This window comes from Phallusia mammillata, chromosome 2 (assembly GCF_965637545.1).
Source record: "Phallusia mammillata chromosome 2, kaPhaMamm4.hap1.1, whole genome shotgun sequence".
NCBI lineage: Eukaryota > Metazoa > Chordata > Ascidiacea > Phlebobranchia > Ascidiidae > Phallusia > Phallusia mammillata.
In genome coordinates, this window is record NC_137253.1 from 28381356 (window position 1) to 28400709 (window position 19354).

Genomic DNA, 19354 nt, shown 5'->3' on the forward strand with positions numbered 1-19354 from the left:
TTAACTTGTTGATCTCCACCAAATTACGACCAGTTATATTACTAAATTCCTTTCTTTACTTTCAGACAAAGACCATGTTTATTTTGACAATGTATTCACAGGAAATCAAGGTTATTTTTGCAAGGTGAGGTTACACACGCAACAACATTAGGAAACAGATAGAGCAAATCTTTTTATATTTTTACTCTACCGGCAATTCTTACACTAACTCTGCTAACAAAACATGCTTTATCACAAACGTAAACTGCTGCATTGTATGATGGAGTTCGTACCGCCCACTGAAAATTGCAATACCTCCAACATGGCGACACAAGTTATGAAGGCCTTTAGAGCATTACAACCGCTTTGCCGATGTTTCCACCTTTCAGCATAGACATAAATGCCTTCGGGACATTTTCAAATCCATTTGTTACAGTTTCCCGCGTCTTGATCTTGCCCTTAAAATACATATGTTTATCATGTTGAAGTTTTACAAAAAAATCACCTACTTCCTTAATCCACTGGTTAAGAATGTCGTAAGTTCCTTTTTTATCCTGAAGGTTGAATACTTGAAGACCTGTCATTGTCAAGCATTTGAATACAAAGTGCAGTTGCACCACTGGAGCTGAAACAAATATATAAGCAGCGATTTAACAAAGCTGATACAAAATACAACGAATCTGAAAAACCCAATCCCAGCGATAGATTATGCGCTTGAGATGGTTTAAGTGCTTAAAACTTTGCTGTTCCATAGAGTGGTAACTCCTGGCTGGAGAGTAGGTAAGAGTAATTCAGAAGGGTGAAAATATTGTAGTAGGTTAGTATACTTGTAAATATATTTACAATCATATAAGGCCACTCGGTACTACATAGTAGGCACCACTGAAAATTTGACAATGAAAAGTACCTATGGAATAACCCAGCCTTGCTCTAGCTTGATGTAAAACAAAAGAAAACAGAAAAGTAACTAACCTTGAGGTACTTCTTCGCTATTATAAGCCGAAACCGCACCACAAACTGCAATTCTTCCGCCGATGTTCATTTGTTCAATAACCGCTGAAGACATTTTGCCACCCACCTGTACATTTAAATACAGGTTTGGGAGGGAACATTAACAACTTAATAATTCAGGATGAAACTCCGTCGAAACCAGGCTTACATTGTCGTAGTAGCAATCGATTCCGTTGGGTGCTGCCTCTTTGAGAGCAGTTTTCCAGTCCTGGGTCTTGTAATTGAAAACCGCATCAAAACCAAGCGACTTTGCAAATTCGACTTTCTCGTCGGATCCGCAACTTCCAATAGCTCTGCATCCCTAAAGTGTTAATTTTTTGGTGTTTGTAGACACAGTAGACAAGCAAAGCCAGCACTGTCCTGTCAAGTGCTACATATAGTTGTAACATAATGATGTAATATTCGCATTGACGTCATGAGTAAGAGCGGACGTGACTTGTAAGTTTTCCCATTACGTGATTTATATACCTCAAGTGTTTGATTGCGTGAGACCGCAGAGGTACATCCCATATAATTGCTAATTGATGTTTTGAACACAGGATGGAAACGTTCTGTGCCTCCAGGCCAATAACAGATCCCATGTGCGTAGTTTAATGACGTTGTTTTGATATGTGTTTATATACCGTATCTTTCAAGTTCTCGTTGGGCAGATTTGACTGGGCTTCGCCCCAGCCCTGGACATTATTCTATTCGATTCGACTTCGGTTGGGCGTATGAATCACATTACGTCAAGCCACGTTTAAATTGCATTACCGTTGGTGTCAACCGCACAAACTAAACCAACCAAAGCTTCGTGCTTGCAATCGGAATTTGGAACTTCAAACCTCAGAACCCCCAACATATTTCCTACAAATTGGTGTACCCCGACTGCGATTTGCTACCAGCAGTAAATTGCAAGAAGAGAAGAAGAAATACGTCAAACAAGAACAACCACAACAACAACAACAACAACTGTGACCGTGAGTACCAAAACAATTGTACTTTTTGGTCGGAAGATCTTTCATCATCTAAACGAAGATAATCTTTCTTAAACCATTCAACAAATAACCTTCTGATCCATTCAAGTGTCAAGCAACAATCAAGCAAGCGGTACAACTTAACCCCGCAACAATCAAGCATCGCTTCGACTACGACGAGTCGACGAACAAGCACTAAGCCTTGCCAAGTGCTAGAAGGTTACTATCAATCAATCAATCAATCCATCGTGTACGGGAATCACATTATTCGAGACTGCCTACGAAGATGGGAAACACAAACTGTCTATTATAACCGGATCACAGAACAAATGGAACAAGCAAATACATCAAGCATCGTCATGAATCACTACTTCAACGATGACGCTTCTTTGAATCTTACCAGTTAAGTTTTCCTTATTGTTTTTGTTATGTCATTAAGTTCTTTGCCTACCCCATTTTTGGGATATGTTATACTAACACCTTTGTTTGTCTCTTTATTTGTAATGTGCTAGTTTAAAAGCTACTTATTGTGAAAACACACACTTAATTTGAACCATTAATTTCGAAACTAAGCTTTTTATTATCGCTTTTGCTTGTCTCGATATCCATTAGCTTCGTGGAGACTCGACTTTGCGAGTTGAGACACTTTATTCTCTAGTATGCCACCTAGGAAAAGTTAGCTCTTGGTAGCGATTGTGTCTGATCAACACAATTTATTACTTTTCGTGGTTCTGAGAAATACGTTAGCTTCTCGCGCGTACCTGCTTTACACCAGTCCTTATTGTCTGCAAGCAACATGCTCTATTTTTGACGGGATGAGCTTTTCCCCGCACTTATATTCTCCCATGACACTTCACAAGGTTGCTATACCTTTACTGGCTAGATGGCGTCCCAATTGGAAACATGATGCATTAGACACTAGACCAGATATCTTTGCTAGGCCATAGCTGCCTCAGATGTTGCTTACCGAAGCATATTGCGTGAATAACTTTGACCACGTAGAGTAAAAGCGATTATTATTTAGTGATGTTTTGTTATTTGTAATTGCATCTAAATTTTGCTCTAGCACAAAGCAAACCGTTTTGTACGTGTACTGCTGTTTATTTTTATTGTTACAGAAATGTGAATTCATACAACAACTTGTGGCACAATGAAGGAGGACATTTGAATTTCCCATACCACTGCTGAGCCCGATTCTCGAATTTTCGGATAACTGTCGACAACCGAGCTCGAGAGACGCGCAAGCGTTATGACAAATTGTACTGTTAACGCGTATCAGTTTTGGTGTGGTTAATTAAATGTTTTTCTTCGTATCGTCACAATTGTTTTCACATGTTTTTTCGCAATTCTTTCTTGTGCATGTTTCTTGTAAAACACTTTTTGGAGGAAGACTAATGTAACATAATGATGTAATATTCGCATTGACGTCATGAGTAAGAGCGGACGTGACTTGTAAGTTTTCCCATTACGTGATTTATATACCTCAAGTGTTTGATTGCGTGAGACCGCAGAGGTACATCCCATATAATTGCTAATTGATGTTTTGAACACAGGATGGAAACGTTCTGTGCCTCCAGGCCAATAACAGATCCCATGTGCGTAGTTTAATGACGTTGTTTTGATATGTGTTTATATACCGTATCTTTCAAGTTCTCGTTGGGCAGATTTGACTGGGCTTCGCCCCAGCCCTGGACATTATTCTATTCGATTCGACTTCGGTTGGGCGTATGAATCACATTACGTCAAGCCACGTTTAAATTGCATTACTGTTGGTGTTATAATAAAACAAACTAACCAACGGCTGGACTATTGCTGTTAGCACAATCGGAAGCGCAAGAACACGTAATACACATACATACCTATTTCCTACATAGTATCGACCATACGGGACAACGGCTTTGGCAACAAACTGCACGTGTAACACGAACCGACCTACGATAGGTAAACAACGACTTTACGTAACAACACCGATTCATGTTACGCCTTTTTACATGGTAGAAAATATAACACGATGCTAAAATTATACCCCTTCCAAGCCCTACCCAAGACATAAACTGATATTCTCATCACGGGCTTATTTACTTATGGTTGATTCATCTTAGCCAAGTACTGCGGCAAGGCAACTTACCAATATCTTAGAGATCTGGCCGACAATGCTTCCGACAGCACCAGCTGCCCCGGAAACCATTACAGTTTCACCAGCTTTGGGCTTGCAGATAGTAGTCAAACCATAATGTGCTGTTACACTGCAAAAAGTAACCTACATCACTGGAATGTAATTGCAAAATTACAAACAGTTTGTTTCAGTGCAGATAGGTTTTAGTACCCTGGCATTCCCAAGGCACCAGTTGCAACTGATATCGGTTGATCTGGGCATATATCATCGCAACGATACCACACAGCCTCCCCTTTGCTTTTGCTGATCGTTCTCCAGCCGATTTCCTGCAATACCATCGACCCAGTCGGGTATTTTGAGTTTTTGCTTTTTAGCACCCTGAAACGCAATTAAAAGTGAAAACGCAGTTCTGTCTGTTTTTTAACGTTCTTGCAAAACTTGATTGTTAACAACTTACTTGGCGACTTGAAAGGCTCGAAACTCAGACCCAACTGGTGTCGGAAAAACTCTGCAAATTTGAATGAGCATTTTAACACAAAACTATGGACAGCCCTTATCGTTTTCAACAATAACGATAGTGCCAAAAAAACACCAGCTACTCTATTTTTATCCCCGTTCATGGTCCGTATATAAATGCTTGAAGTTTTCTATTCACCCCATGTATTCATTTTACGATAATTCACCGATTGGAGACGGTTTTTGTCCTTTGCCAATACGTGATTTAAACAGGTTTTCTTACCGGATGTATGGGTCGGGGCTGATGCATACCGCTTCCGTAAGAATCTCTGTAATACAAACAGAAACAGAGCATATCTACTTTTATTTACATCGGCATTGATGTATATACTTTGCTTTGGACTTACAAAATTCGTACTTTTTGCCTTTGGTGAAAGCACATTCTTCTCATTTTTTAAACGTGAAGCAAAACATGTCTCTTCTTATTGCCACATGAACTTTTTTTAGTGCTTTTACCTTCGTCTTTGAGATTTTCGTCCACATCTTGCTCAATGATTTTAAAATCTTCTTCCTTGGGATTTCCAACGAACTCTTGAGCTTTTACGTACACCTTTGACTTGACCATTATTATTTACGTTTCTAAGCTTATGCAGTTGTAATTACCGTAGACCCTTGTACGTTGTCCTGTACAGCAAGAAACATTTGAGTTTATGATGTTCCCACCCTTCAACATAGCAATGAAAGCCTTAGGAAGGTTTTCGAATCCGTTGGTCACGGTCTCTCGCGTTTTGATCTTGCCCTAAAAGTATTGCATTACTTTTGATTTTATAGCTTTAGTTACAGTAAGCACAAACGCTAGAATTTTGTATGACGTACGTCTTTAATCCATTGGTTCAGAGTATCATAAGTTTGTTTTTTGTCCTTCAAGTTGAATACTTGGAAACCTGTCATCGTAAGGCACTTTCCGACAAAGCTCAGTTGAACCACTGGGGCTGAAACAAACAAACAGACAAAGAAATTTTTCGCGAAGGTTTATGCATGAAACTCATGATTGACTAAATCAACCTTGTGCAACTTCTTTGCTGTTATAAGTAGAAATCGACCCACAAACAGCTATTCTTCCGCCAACATTCATCTGCTCAATCACCGCCGAAGACATTTTGCCTCCAACCTAAATATTATACAGTTGACTAACTTCAATCAGCTTTAAGGTAAAGCAGTTTAAGGCAACATTCAAACAATGTGAAATAATGCAAATGAAGTTTATATATCAGACAAAGTTTGCCAAATACGGATAGTCAGCGCAAAAGAGCTTTCGCAAATATTTAAAAATAATATTTAACAAATTGTGTGAAAATACTGACGGTTGGGACTGCAGCGATCGCAATGATAATTTGTGCAAACTTTGCAATAGTTGTTTATCGAAATAGCTCGTTTTGACGCGCTAGCTCAAAGCTTGCGAGGAAGTTAAAATGTGTAGCCACCAAATCCAACTGTATTGACAAATCATGTTCGGACTTGGTAATATGTCCTGTCGCTAATATTTAGGATGTAGATGTGACTTTGTGATCTGGTGTTTACGTGCTTTAGCCGTATATTTGGTCATGTGCTGTGATTGGACGCTGCTTTGTGTGGGAATTGGGCCAGAGCCAATCGCAAGAGCACTTGTGTACGATTTACCTCCTTTATCTGGGGTGGGCAATATATAAAACCGCACTGGTTCATTATGATCTCCCTTTTCCTTCTCGTGCCTTTCAGAGGTGATAAACAAACGAACCGAAGTGCAAGACACTTAAGTGGAACTTCCACTCGGTACTGACAAGCTCAGAAGCTTGGGAAGTTAAGGACGATGGTGTACCTCTTTAATTTGATTGTGAATCGGTTTATAGCATGTATCGGGACACCTAATTTAAAAACTACAGGGCTATTAAGGTTGGGATATAATACAAAAACCTACAAACCGAAATGATAAACGTGGTTCTTAACGTTACATTTATAACTCATCCCACTTTCATGTTAGTTTAACAAGCTGTGCTCTTTACTTTATTTATGTGTACTTAGCAAGCTTTGTCTATTGTGAGTCCAATAGTAGTAGCTCTACCTAAACATATGTTTTGTAAGTAGTAAGTTATGTCACACAAATGCAATATGCTTACATTGTCGAAGTAACAATCAATTCCCTTAGGAGCTGCTTCTCCTAAAGCAGTTTTCCAGTCCTGAGTCTTGTAGTTGAAAACCGCGTCAAAACCGAGCGACTTGGCAAATTCGACTTTTTCATCTGATCCACAACTTCCAATGGCTCTGCATCCCTAGAATTATTATATTTTGATGATAGTGCTCTTTGACTTCAGGTAACGAAAGTCAAAAAGGATCAAGGATTGTAGTTTTACCAACCAAGGAGGACTTTAACAAGACTGCTGATTAGGCAACAAGTCAAGTTTATTTGCATTGTTAAGTCAAGTTTATTTGCATTGTCACTTCCTGAAACATATCCATGTTGAACAGTTTTGTAAAACACCTGAAATGCTGTTAAGTGATGTTTAGAGTGTACTGAGTTTGGTACAACGACAATGTCATGAGTGATATATATAAGTTAGACCACATCATAACATCAACTTACCAATATCTTGGCGATCTGGCCGACCATGCTTCCCACAGCACCAGCAGCTCCAGAAACCATAACGGTTTCACCAGCTTTGGGTATGCAAAAAGTAGTCAAACCATAATGTGCCGTGACCCTGCAAAAATACCCTTTGTTAGTCAAATTCATTTGGTCACAATTACTAACAAATCAAAAGCACCCCGGCATTCCTAGTGCACCAGTTGCAACTGATACAGGTTGGTCTGGGCTTATATCATCGCAACGATACCACACAGCATCCCCTTTGCTTTTGCTAATCGTTCTCCAGCCGATTTCCTGTAAGACCTTCGATCCAGTCGGGTATTTTGAGTTTTTACTTTTCAACACTCTGTGCAAAAAATATATTAACAAACAAAAGCAGTAGACACAGTCCAAAGTCCAAGCAACAATAATGTGATGTATTTTTTGCGTTTTTCAAACAGAAACTTACTTGGCGACTTGGAATGCACGAAACTCAGAGCCAACTGGTGTTGGAAATACCCTGTGAATGTGTAAAAAGGCAGGTTACTTTGTGAAAGTACTTTAAATTACATTAAAATTACATAAATTTACATTGTAACTTAAAAAATACACCTCGAACAACAACACGTCAAAAACGCAATTATGGACTTCTAAGGTCAGTGACCTGACTTAAACTTGCTGAGGTAATGACTTAAAAATAGCCAAAACCTTTTGAATGTGTTATGATTCTTACCTTATGTATGGATCTGGACTGATGCACAATGCCTCGGTCAGGATCTCTGTAACGTAAAGCGTATATTATTACATGAATCACCGTTTATGTGGTCCAGCTAACACAAGGTTATTTTAGTTTTAGGTTGTTTACTACATCCTACCATCATCCTTGAGATTTTCATCGACATCTTGTTCGATGACCTTGAAGTCTTCCTCCTTTGGATTTCCTACAAATTCTTGAGCTTTAACGTACACTTTTGATTTTACCATAGTCAAACCTTGATTTTTGCCCTCCTACTTGTGTCAAAACTATACTCAAATGCTGCTCATCAATTCCTTTGAAATTTAAGCAAATTTAATTCCGGTTTGATAAATAACAGACCTCATCTCTAATGAATTAAGTTTAACGCACCGGTTTAGCTGATTTGGTTTGGCCTAGCACTTATATTCAAAGCTGCAGATAAGACCATGTATAGCTTCAATGATTTCAAAATCTGAAATTTACCGTGTTTTACCCGTTCAATGCTCTGTAAACAGACATTGTCAATACAGTTGTGTGTCTTTCTGCCTTTGCTTAACGATGACTGTTCCTAATCAATGTTTGCACTGATAACAATTTTAAGCCTAAACAATCAAAAATACACTTGCTGGAAATGAATTTGCTAATTTTTATTTGCTTGGTCATGCGGCTTGGGTGGCAGAAAAGTTGCATTGAATTACTGCACACACAAAACATCCCGCTAAATAAAACGATTAAATCAATACGTTCAAATAAGTAAGTTAATACTTCATTATCCTTTTTCGACACGTCCCATGCGCAGTTGTGCCACAATCATTTTCAGACCCACTTATGCGTTGTTTTTACTCGGAAATTAGTTTTGTCTATGCAACATGTTGGTATTGTTAAAGAAAGAAAGCTGAAAGATCTGAGTACAAAAATAATGCGGTTTGGTGGGAATCTTGTGGTTTGTAACCGTCAGCTTCCGCGTAAGGTAAGGCTGTGTGTACTTTCATCAATATTCAGAATGCAAACGGCGTTTAAGAAGACGTTATGCTATAGTTTGGACTTCGCGGTTATTGTATGTAATTACGAAACTGAGGAAGTTAGATTTATTTTTTACTTTTTTTACATTATAAATTGTTAAGTCCGCTTTAAGTATTAAAATTTCTTATGTCTTTTTTCCTTCGCGTCTAATTGCTTTTTGGCACACCTAAAAATTGTTGCATTTGATTCGCTCTTTCATTTAATCTTGATGATTTACTTTCTTAGGTTTTTGCATCTGTTTACAGATTCTTGTGTCTCTGATGCAAATATTTTTTTTTATGCTTGCCAAGGTTATCCGCAGAACAGAAAAACAATACAATGCAGAAGCTACATGTTACGAAACCACGCATAATCCGGCGCCCAAATCAATTGCCATTCCAGTGGCCACGCCCACAAAACTACCACCAACTTCGGCTGCCACGCCCCCTACCACTTCTGCACCAGCAGTCGTTGCAGCCCCGGCGGCAGCTTCGGCTACGACCTCTACAGCACTGCTAGTTGCAATCTCAGCAGCTACGTTGCCTGTAGTAGCAGCACATGCAGTTCCTTCAGATGCTTCAGCTACCGCTATTTTAGCGTCGGTTTTGAACAGTCTTGCAAGGTTTTTAAAAGTTTTCGTTTCTATGATTCGATCAACAAGTAACGTGCCAGCAACTTTTTTGGTAATTCCCTTTGTCTCATCTTCTGCAAAGTCCTGTTTCCAGTGATCCGACGTTGGTGCATTTTCTGTTGGTTTTTCTTGAGTTTCCGCAACGTCTATGTCTTTGCTAGAGCTATCATGGTTCTTGTTCTCATTTTCCTTTTCCATGACCACATAAAGGTTTACAACAATTTTCCTAATATGTCGCTGATATAATGTTGTTGCGAATGACCATGAATTATGCATAATATACTTGATTTGTAAAAATATAAATAATTTATTACAGTATACACACTACTACAAACATATGCACATCTTATCACAAGTTGTATTAACCTAATCCCTTATGAAAACAATTAAAGCATCATGCCGGTATTTCTGCCAAAATCCTTTTCCTCTTTTAATATTTTTCTTGTTCGTAAAGTAAAACTGCAAAACGTAAGTACTATCTACCGTCACTGCTTCGTTATATAGTTGGCCAGATGTTCTCACTTTCCCCGTATGTGACCCGATTGATTGTTACCCCACTGTTGCAGTGCTTATGCGGCGCTAGCACTTATGATTTAAAGCTGTCATTTACGTTAGAATCCTTTCAATGTGACATCAAAATCAATTTATTGCCCTTGTTAAGGCCCATTAACCAATTCAGACACTTAAGGGTTGATCATGTAATATTTTTTGTAACCCAATTACATCAGTTTATTCTCGATTGAAACCCAGTGTACGTTTTTTTTTGTGTTCTTATAATTTTGTTTCTGAGACCATTAAATTCTGTTTTCTGCTTTGCTAGCTATCAGGACCTGCAAACCTATTAATCGTAAATAGTAATTTAGCTTACCAAAATAGGTTTCAAAATCTTGATCAAAGGATTAACAAAATAGATTTTCAATCATAATAAACTTTTGTACCACGAGATGGTGCCCGAGAGCCGATAATTGTTTTGTAAAAATATATGCGCGGATTGCAACGTAACAGCAATGTTGGTGACATTACAATCCATTTTTTTTCAAAGTTAATCGACCATATGCAACTCCAACATACTTATATGTTGATTTTACAATATTGATCACAAAAATCTCAATGGCAGCACAAGCAAATCGCTCTGTAGTGTTCTCTTATTTCCAAAATGCCAATGACTAATTTGTCCCATATAAGCACAATAATTGGTACCAAAACGCTCTAATTACAACGCGACACAATGGAACCTATCTAATGACTTCGGTTCTCGGTGAAAAGTTTCTGCGAGGCGTGTTTATTCATGCGTATAACACCTCGGGGTATTTCCCAAAGAGCAGCGCGAGGAAGATGTTATCAGACAAACACCCTCGACTGTTGCGGCAGACGTGGCTAGTTGTTAGTTGAAGAGATTGTTCAGGGCTAAGATTCTATTTCGCACGTCAGTTAAACAGCAGCTTTTGTTCATTGTGGGTATAATTGCTTGCAAATTGTGTAGCTAATGAGCTAGAAACGCATAGAAACGTACAGACAAGACGAATAAACAAATCTTTCCTTAGGAAGGTAGTTGTTGGACGAAACTGATTTTTAAGTTAGGTGCTTGGGAATTTATGCATAGTATAAGCTTAAGTAAGTTCATCTTGTTTGAGTTAAGCACTGCAAATCAAACACAAGGAGCTTACAATTCAACATTAAACGTTTTGTTGCCTGTTGCGGTATAATCGGTGTTAACCAATATTAGGGAGTAAGGGGGCTTCGTACCTGCACCGCCATTACAAAGCGTTGTTTGTCAAAAGCTAAATGCGCTTGTGGACAACCTTGCTGGTGTGTATAGGCGTAAAACAACTGCAATTAATTGCATGTTATTTCTGAAGAGTTTTAACTGCCATGAAATTTGTTGAGTAGTTAAGTATTTTGCCTGTTGTAAGAAAATATAGCGACAATATAGTTTATGAAAACAATTAAAACAAGGTGTGCATCACCGTTGTGTCTTGGTTAACAAATGTGTAAAACAGAGAGCGAATCTTTAAGCGAATGCAAATAACTAATTGTTGGTTGGCGTGATGTGAAACCGGATCAACGGGTTTAATGTTTCTTTGAAGACGTGTATTTGAAAAAGCATTACTTCTCTGTACAAAATAAGAGTTTAATATGCAATTGCAAACCAAGAAAAGAACTCCATGTGACAAAACTACCAAAATGAATGGCAACGCTTGATATCGACAGAATGTTAAAAACAACTCACAATTTCTCCGACGTCATAATTGCGAACGTTGCAATTAAAGATTACGCGACATTTTGGACGGTGAGCCAAAGTAAGGGCATGCTAATGAGAAAGTGTGCGTTGTGCTACGAAATCGTCCCGTAGTGTTTACCGTAACATTGGCGAGCGGTCATGAGGGAAACTATTTACGGATGTCTGCTGACTTTGCAAATTTCTACGATTTTGTTTTTGTTTTCATTGAAAACATGTTTTACTGCAACATTGCGCAATACACTAATTGCACGCCATGTTTAATACTTGAAAGGAAAACAACCCTCTTCTCACAAAACAGTATCTAAGATTTATTTCAATATCTGTACATTACCTTTTAAAACCGTTGAATTCCGGGTACTTGTCTTTTATACCTTTGCTGCGCTATAAACGTATGCAAGTTTCATATGCAACAAACGCATGATAACCGCTTTACGAAAGATACAACAACGAGTTGGACTTTAAAGGTCTTTATACCACAGATACTGCTTTGGTTAAGCGTACTTGGGTTTGAGGATTAACGCGATGTAGTCAAGCGTTCAATGTCTAAACTTACCGCTATTTTAGTTTAAGGGGGTAACGTTAAAAACAAACCGCAGTTTGTTGGGGTTTTAACTCGCACTATGTATGGACAAGTTGTCCTCTGTCCTCTAAACAAGTTTGTCCTTCAAGGTTCCGTGGTGCGTCTTTTTTAATGCACACGTCAAGTAAACCTTGCCTGACTTTTTTCGGAAATTAGAGTTGTGAAGGCGATCAGGGATTTTTGATTGCGATTTACTAATAATTGTCTAGCATATCTCACAATAGTGAAACAGCTCTTTTGCGGCTGACACACTGTTTTGAACTGTTAGGTCTCATTACTTGGGAGAATTTTAAATTTATTCTTGGGAATGTCAGAACGATTTGATAACAAGCGAGAAATCAGAAATTCCTTTATCTGAAATTCGCGGTTTAGGATAAGCAATCAAATCATTCCTGGTAATGTTTAGCCTGCTCCAGTTTTGCTTATGAAATGCTGTCAGCCAACCAGACTTCCCATGTGTTATCATACACCTAAATATGAACTTACCTTCAGCTACTGACGTATATGGTTACCTATGTTTGTTTGAGTGCAGACGCCCAAAAGTATTTGAACTACCACCAACGACCAACATATTCATGAGTAACCGGTCTTATCGTTCAAATCAGCTTCAAACTGGTTAGATTTGTTGAGAAACGGCCAAGCGGTACGCATTGGTGACACAGCGAATATAAGTCTGTAAATAAATCTACGCACATATATCGCTGCGTGACGTCAAATGTACTTGGGGATTTTTGACAGTTCACCGCTTTTCAACCGGGCGCGACGACCAGCGGATTGATGCCTAACAACACAAATATTAGACGTAAGGTCCGATACAAAACAATCGCTGAAATAATGGAAAACATTGACAGGTTTGGTGTAACCTGTTTTAAAAATAAACGCCATAACTGGAGTTTTGTTCATAGCGTTAAGCATCGTCTGCTCTTTTTGAAAGCTTCACAGTGAGAAAGACAAAAGAAACAGCAAAACAACTCCCCTTGCGGAGGTTTTCTTTAGAAACTTAAAATAGGTTTGTGTGCAACTGTGAGTTCCGCTGTTGTTTGTACTTGGCAGATGTGTTGCATAAACTCTAAGTTAAATCTTGACGTCTTGTGCAATCTGTCGCGTGGTATTTTGTATTTTAAACTTTTGCTCGCTTTGTGAACGACAGTTGACACGCAGCGCATGCCTGCAATTACAGGACTGACCAAGTCGAAAATGTTAGCAAACGTTTTTCTGTCTTATCGTAACTTTTCACAGTTACGGAAAAGGCTTAAGGCAGCACAGGTCCATGAGATAGCAAGCAATATATAGTGCAAGCGGAGATGTTGACAAAAATGTAGCAGAAGTGTTTAATCAGCTCATTGTTGTTTTAGAGAAGCTGCTGTTTTGTTCCAGAATAAATTGAATTTTTGTCATATTCTATGACAACAAACACAAATCTGTTGTGGACATGATTTAAAATGGAATTAAACACGACTTCAGCCGGACAATTGCCAAACACTACAACTGCAAACCCAGATACATATGCCCCAATTTACGCCTTAAAGATATTAGAAGTCGTTTATCTCTCTTTCATCACTGTGATCGGTACCATTGGAAACCTACTGGTCATTTTTTCGATTATTTATGCCAAAAGAGTTCACAAAAGCGGAAACTTGTTCATTATAAACTTAGCAGTGGCTGATCTCATTGTAAGTATTTATTCGTTTGTTTTCCGCCGTTTTTTAGTGTACTATTACTGTTAATCTTTTTACAGGTGACTGGATTTTATCTTCCCACTGTAATTGCGAACGTTATTGCGGGTGGCAATGCACTTCCAAACGCGGCCTGTCAAGTGGCAGCATATCTTATTACTGTTTCCTGCGTCTGTTCAGTCTCCAATCTCACCTGTATCGCCATAAACAGGTACAAAGTTATGTAGTTGTTGTTTACTGCATTCAACGTACCGAACAAACATATTGTTTTGTTTTTCTTGTGTTAAGCTATTTTACAACGTAAGTAAGGATAAAGCATCGAGATATAGATCATAAAAGTCGTCCGTGTGTTTTCTGTCGGTCAACCTAGCTCAACCCAGGCTTTATTTAGCAATTTGTTGCAGTTTATAGATACACGTGTCTTGTGTTCCACGCATTTGCGCCTATTTTTGTCTGCAGTTTAGCATATGGTCTATAGGTTTCCGTATTAGTTCGTGACAGCGTTCGCCTTAGGGTAGTGTACCTGCGTGATATAAGTATGCAAATGTGTTTTTGTTTTTCAAAAAAAGGCGTACATTTAATGCGTGAGGTTAAATTAGTATTTACGGTCGAAACTTTTGTTCGTTTGCAAAAGTTACCTCCGTTTTTGATATAATTGTTTGAAAAAAGGCGATTTTTGTGGACTTTGAGGAGAATTATAACAATACGTACAAACTATTAATAACATTCTGAGAAAAAATGGAACTAAGTTGTTTTCTTTAGAAATGTGTTTTTCAACTTTTTTTTTCCATTTCCTTCACAGTATATGGGTCCACTTTTTGTTCTAAACATTTGTAAACGTAGGCGAATAATTAAATATTTTAAAGGTCATTGTGGTTAACATATGATTTAAACGAAAGGCGTCGACTTAAACTGACAACATCTAATTTGTGATGCGATAAACTCGCAGAAATTACACGTGCAAAATGTTTGTCACGAAAAAGAATTGCAGCCAACAAACGACTGCCCTAGGCAAAGGCATTAAAAAATCTTGTTATACCACGAGGAGCAAAACTGGTATTACCACGAGGCTCTTGGTTTAAGTTGGTTTTCTTGCGTGTATCCAATTAAAAGCTGCTGTCCTGATCGATTTTGTCCACTTATTTCGTAATGGCCTTTTGGGGTAGCGTTTTTTAAAGTTTAAACAGGTGCAGAGTCCTAGAATGTAGATTGCTGATTCATACAAACCAGTATATATCCCCGTACCGTTTCCAAAGCTTTAAACGATTTCACGGGTGCTTCGATTTTCTGGCTTTTTTAATCCTTTCCTGAGGATTTATGGCCAGGGAATAGCCCTCCCCACTCCGAATGAAACACAGCTTGTGAATTTTTAATGTAACTAATTGCCCTCTTGTGCGTAGGTACCTGGTCATCGTGCACCCGTGCTGGTACGAAGCACATTACACGAAACGAAAGACTTTCCTCGCGGTCCTACTGGTCTGGATCTGGTCGAACTTTTTGACCTCGCCCACATTGTTCGGTTGGAGCGGCCTGGGGTAAGATCTCAATCTCAGTCTAATGTGTTTTGTGTTTCTCAACACTTTTCTTAACACTTGGAAATGTATACATGATATACCTGTCCAATAGGCATTAATCTGCAAGTCCAATAAAACGCCAAAGCTTGTACTTTTTACAATCATACCGAGAGAAAATGTAAAATGTTACCAGGTTTCTAAAGTTTTTCTCTATTTTGGTAACACTAAAGTAAACTGTGAAAACAAGTTTCTTTTTTTTGTAGTAGCTAGTTTTTTTAATTGTATAGCAAAGTGTGTTTCTTATAGTTTATTGCACGACGTGTAAAACTCCATCGTTCTAAATCCTTAAGTTTTTTTTTCGTTTGCAGTTACGACCCTAAAATGGTTGGCTGTGCGTGGGACGACCAGGCGGCCATAAGTTACAACGCTACTTTTATGACACTCGCTGTATTCGCTCCTCTAATTACTATATGCATCTGCTATGGGAGGTTATACAGGTGAGCTATGCGTTAATTTCAAAGATCCATCACCAATGTGCATGTAGAATTACACAAAGAATCATTGATATTTCACCACCAGAAAAAAGGATTTTCCCAGCAGAATTACATTTTGTAATAGGTTTACGGACGCCATCATACTGCTGTACTGTGAAAACGTTGCTTAGTTTTATATGTAATAAAGCGTTATAAAAGCTTACAGCCATTAGCTGACAAGTAATTAGCTACAGAGTGTGTACAGTGTTTCGGCCAAGAACGTACCGCCTTTTTTTAAAAATTGTCGGTCACAACCAGTTTGAAGATTTGTCAGACATGTGACCTTAAATGATCTTTCTAGGTGCGTACGTAATCGTGGTCGGTGGATCCGAAGTTTTGCAGTCTCTCCCTCTAATGTGCTGCGCCAGGCCAAGGAGCGGCGATCCTTGCAGAAGGAAATCAACCTATTGAAGACCCTGGCTACGGCACTGGCCTTCTTCATTTTATGTTGGATGCCGTACGCCTTTAGCGTGACCTTTGACCCGAAGGGTATTCCCCACAAGTCCAAACAGGTTCGTAGCGCATAGCGTTTGTGAATGATTTGAAAACATTTTGCGTTGGGAAATTTTAACTTTAGCGGGTTTGGACGATGAGCAGCATTGTTTGAAGGAAGTACGGTTACAATTGCTGACTGTGGGTTGTTTAATTTTCAATTTCATAGGATTTCCTGTATTAGTATTACCAGGACAAACGCATGAAAGTTGTCAATGACGCTGCTACAACCCTTTTAATAACACAACTTTATGCGCAATTAGCCTTAGATTAGAACAAATCACGCATTTGGGTAAATCCAAAAACTTAGAGAATGAGATCAAGTTTGGAGAATGTAAATAAAAAACATCACATAAGCATGAGTAAGAAATATTGTGGCCTAATAAACATATAAGAGATTTTTTTCCCGGTGGCAAGTGTTTTCACCTCAGCGGTTTACTATGTTAAAAAACTTTAATTTAAATGTTTGTGATAGCAGTACAGTTCATGCGAAATACAACCTACAATAAATACGTAATTGTATCATGGGACCTCTGCACATAACGAAAGTGTACCCTAGATAAATTGGTTAGTGACAATATGTTTTTCCTTGCAGATCGTAGCCTGGTTTGGCCTCTCAAACTCCGCGGTAAACTTCATCGTGTACGGTGTAATGAACACCACCTACAGAAAAGGTTACAAGAACCTGCTTAGGCTGCTCTGTTGCTGCAAGAAGCCAACCTTGTCAAGGTACGAGGTGTGGATCTTTGATTCTTTCTAATTATTTATAAGTTGCCATTTATAAATTGGGGGGATATTTACTTTTATTTCTGATTGGGGTCGTCAGCCACAGATTTGTTACCTAATTGACTTCGGTTTGTTGTTTATTTTAGACTTCCATCGGTTTTTCGACATTACAACGAATCGCGGAACAACAATGAACATGCGTCGCCTCATCGGTAAGCACACAACCACTTTAAGTTGTTTTAACATTACCTTTTAAGCCGCAAGCAAAGGCTTTGTAACCATCATATCTCAAGTAACATAGGTGACCGAAACTGTCAAGCCAACAGGATGCAGGCTTTGACATGTCAGACATACATGCAACTCAACAAAAGCAATACAAGAGTTGCATTTGCATCCCACTTTACGCAACATCGCATAGACTATGGAGATTCTCCATTTGTCCACAACATGTTTTGGTGTTATAAGTGAGGAATAATCACATTGCAATTATAGTCGTCGATGTGTAATTACATTTACCAGCTCAAGACCTAAAAACAAAATGAAACAACGCAAAACAACAAAAAACAGTTGACTGTGAACGAATTATAGGCATAACATCGCCCATAAACTGCAAAACCTTTATGCAAAAAATGGCAAGTCATTTGGGGCATCGTTGGTTAGCTAAAATGCTAAACGACGATGTGGTAGAGTATACTGGGAATCTGCACTTTGTAGACGGACGAAAGGCACGAGTAAAAAGGTTTGATCTTTATCAACATATTTGCGGGAAGTTTGGGATTTGGGTTTGACGTTGTCGGCGACGTGAATTTGTGGCCAGCAAAACACACTTCGTGAAGTGAAGTTTTTCACAGCACAAACAGTCTATAAAAGTTGCGATGTCCAAAGTTATCTGCCGAAAAGTGTTGCAAAACAACAGTATGTTGCACAGAAAAGTAATTAATTGCAACGTAAATATTTCACTTGTTTTGCCTGTTTTGTAAACCCCACTGACAACTTTGGTTGCGGGTAAAGATATAACCAACACTATTTTCATTATGTGCGTCTACGATTATGTGCGTCTACGCAGATCTGATAATTTGTTTTAATTAGGTTTGTTGTTTATTGTGGGAACGTTTTGCATAATTTGTTGTATTAATGCAGGGCCAACAACAGCCTTCCGGTTGGGGAGTCAAACTCAAACATTCATCAGTACAAGGGTGTTTCTTGACCACGAAGAAAAACACGTCAAATTTATTTCACGTGTCTCCACAAGATTGCCACAAACGGCTTCAAATCAAACTAATGCCAAATAGCTTATAAGCTGATTGATTTTCATCATCCAAAGTTGATTCCAGTGCTGGTTCAGTGTTTTGCGTTTTATTGCAGTTTACAAACCGCCGTCAAATATCACTGTGATACAGTTTACAGTTGTCTTTCTTGTTGTCTATTTCTTGCGTTACATTGAATAAACTGTTGTTCCTGTACGAACTCAAAGGTGTTGATCCATAACGTTAAACTCGTAGGTCTTTACAAGGTATGCAGTCCGTTGAACCAAGCGTAAAAGTTCGACGGAACAAATAATAGCTTACATTGCAAACCGCTACGCTGAGAACTAACCAAATGCGGAATCCAGTCAAGCATAGAAGAGTTCTGTTGGTTACTAAGGATCAAGACAAGGGCTTTATTCCAGCTGAATACATGGTCACGCCTTAGTGCTATCGTCGCTAAAGGAATTTTAAGTTTTTTGTCGAAATATCAGCTGCAATTAATGTGCATTTTCACTTTAAGTACATATGTGTGTTCAGCACCCAAAATATCTTTAACCGAATTGAAATATTTTCAGCTAAAAACGAAAACGTGTCCTCTTTTGATGGCTATAATGCACACTTGAAAATATTGCGTAAAAATTCCCTTGCGATATTTTTCTCTCACTTACCCTATTGATGAGCTGTAGAGACTTTAGGTTCATCACGCCGTCCATCTCTCTTAGGAATTAAATCCCTACATCTGTCCAGCGCCAATTGTCGCACTTAAACCGTGATTAAAGGACTGCCCCTGGAGAGCGGTGTCAAATGCGGCGAGGTTTTACATCCTCAATGACGTCATACATTGTGACGCGAACG

General features: G+C 38.6%; 2 protein-coding genes across 3 annotated transcripts; one reads left to right on the forward strand and one right to left on the reverse strand.

Annotated features, from left to right (window-relative positions):
• Positions 1 to 93: 93 nt before the first annotated feature.
• Positions 94 to 8227, reverse strand: LOC145213250 (uncharacterized). Its single transcript, XM_080081483.1, has 18 exons — positions 7996 to 8227; positions 7854 to 7899; positions 7590 to 7640; positions 7320 to 7487; positions 7139 to 7256; positions 6675 to 6827; positions 5584 to 5689; positions 5395 to 5510; positions 5197 to 5317; positions 5035 to 5145; positions 4802 to 4847; positions 4520 to 4570; positions 4273 to 4440; positions 4075 to 4192; positions 1139 to 1291; positions 952 to 1057; positions 489 to 604; positions 94 to 437 (listed from the first exon to the last, which is right to left on the reverse strand). The coding sequence occupies exons 1-18, from the start codon at positions 8102 to 8104 to the stop codon at positions 327 to 329; spliced, it is 1968 nt and encodes a 655-aa protein (XP_079937609.1). The 5' UTR covers positions 8105 to 8227; the 3' UTR covers positions 94 to 326.
• A 2640-nt stretch (positions 8228 to 10867) lies between these two features.
• On the forward strand, positions 10868 to 18719 carry LOC145214616 (melatonin receptor type 1C-like). 2 transcript variants are annotated; one of them, XM_080083175.1, is made up of 8 exons: positions 10868 to 13984; positions 14050 to 14198; positions 15388 to 15522; positions 15870 to 15998; positions 16336 to 16546; positions 17122 to 17262; positions 17399 to 17464; positions 18393 to 18458. In XM_080083175.1, the coding sequence occupies exons 1-7, from the start codon at positions 13754 to 13756 to the stop codon at positions 17444 to 17446; spliced, it is 1044 nt and encodes a 347-aa protein (XP_079939301.1). In that variant the 5' UTR covers positions 10868 to 13753; the 3' UTR covers positions 17447 to 17464; positions 18393 to 18458. The 2 variants fall into 2 exon arrangements, with proteins under 2 accessions (XP_079939301.1, XP_079939300.1); XM_080083174.1 differs by having other exon boundaries at positions 10870 to 13984; positions 17122 to 17255; positions 18393 to 18719.
• Positions 18720 to 19354: the final 635 nt, after the last annotated feature.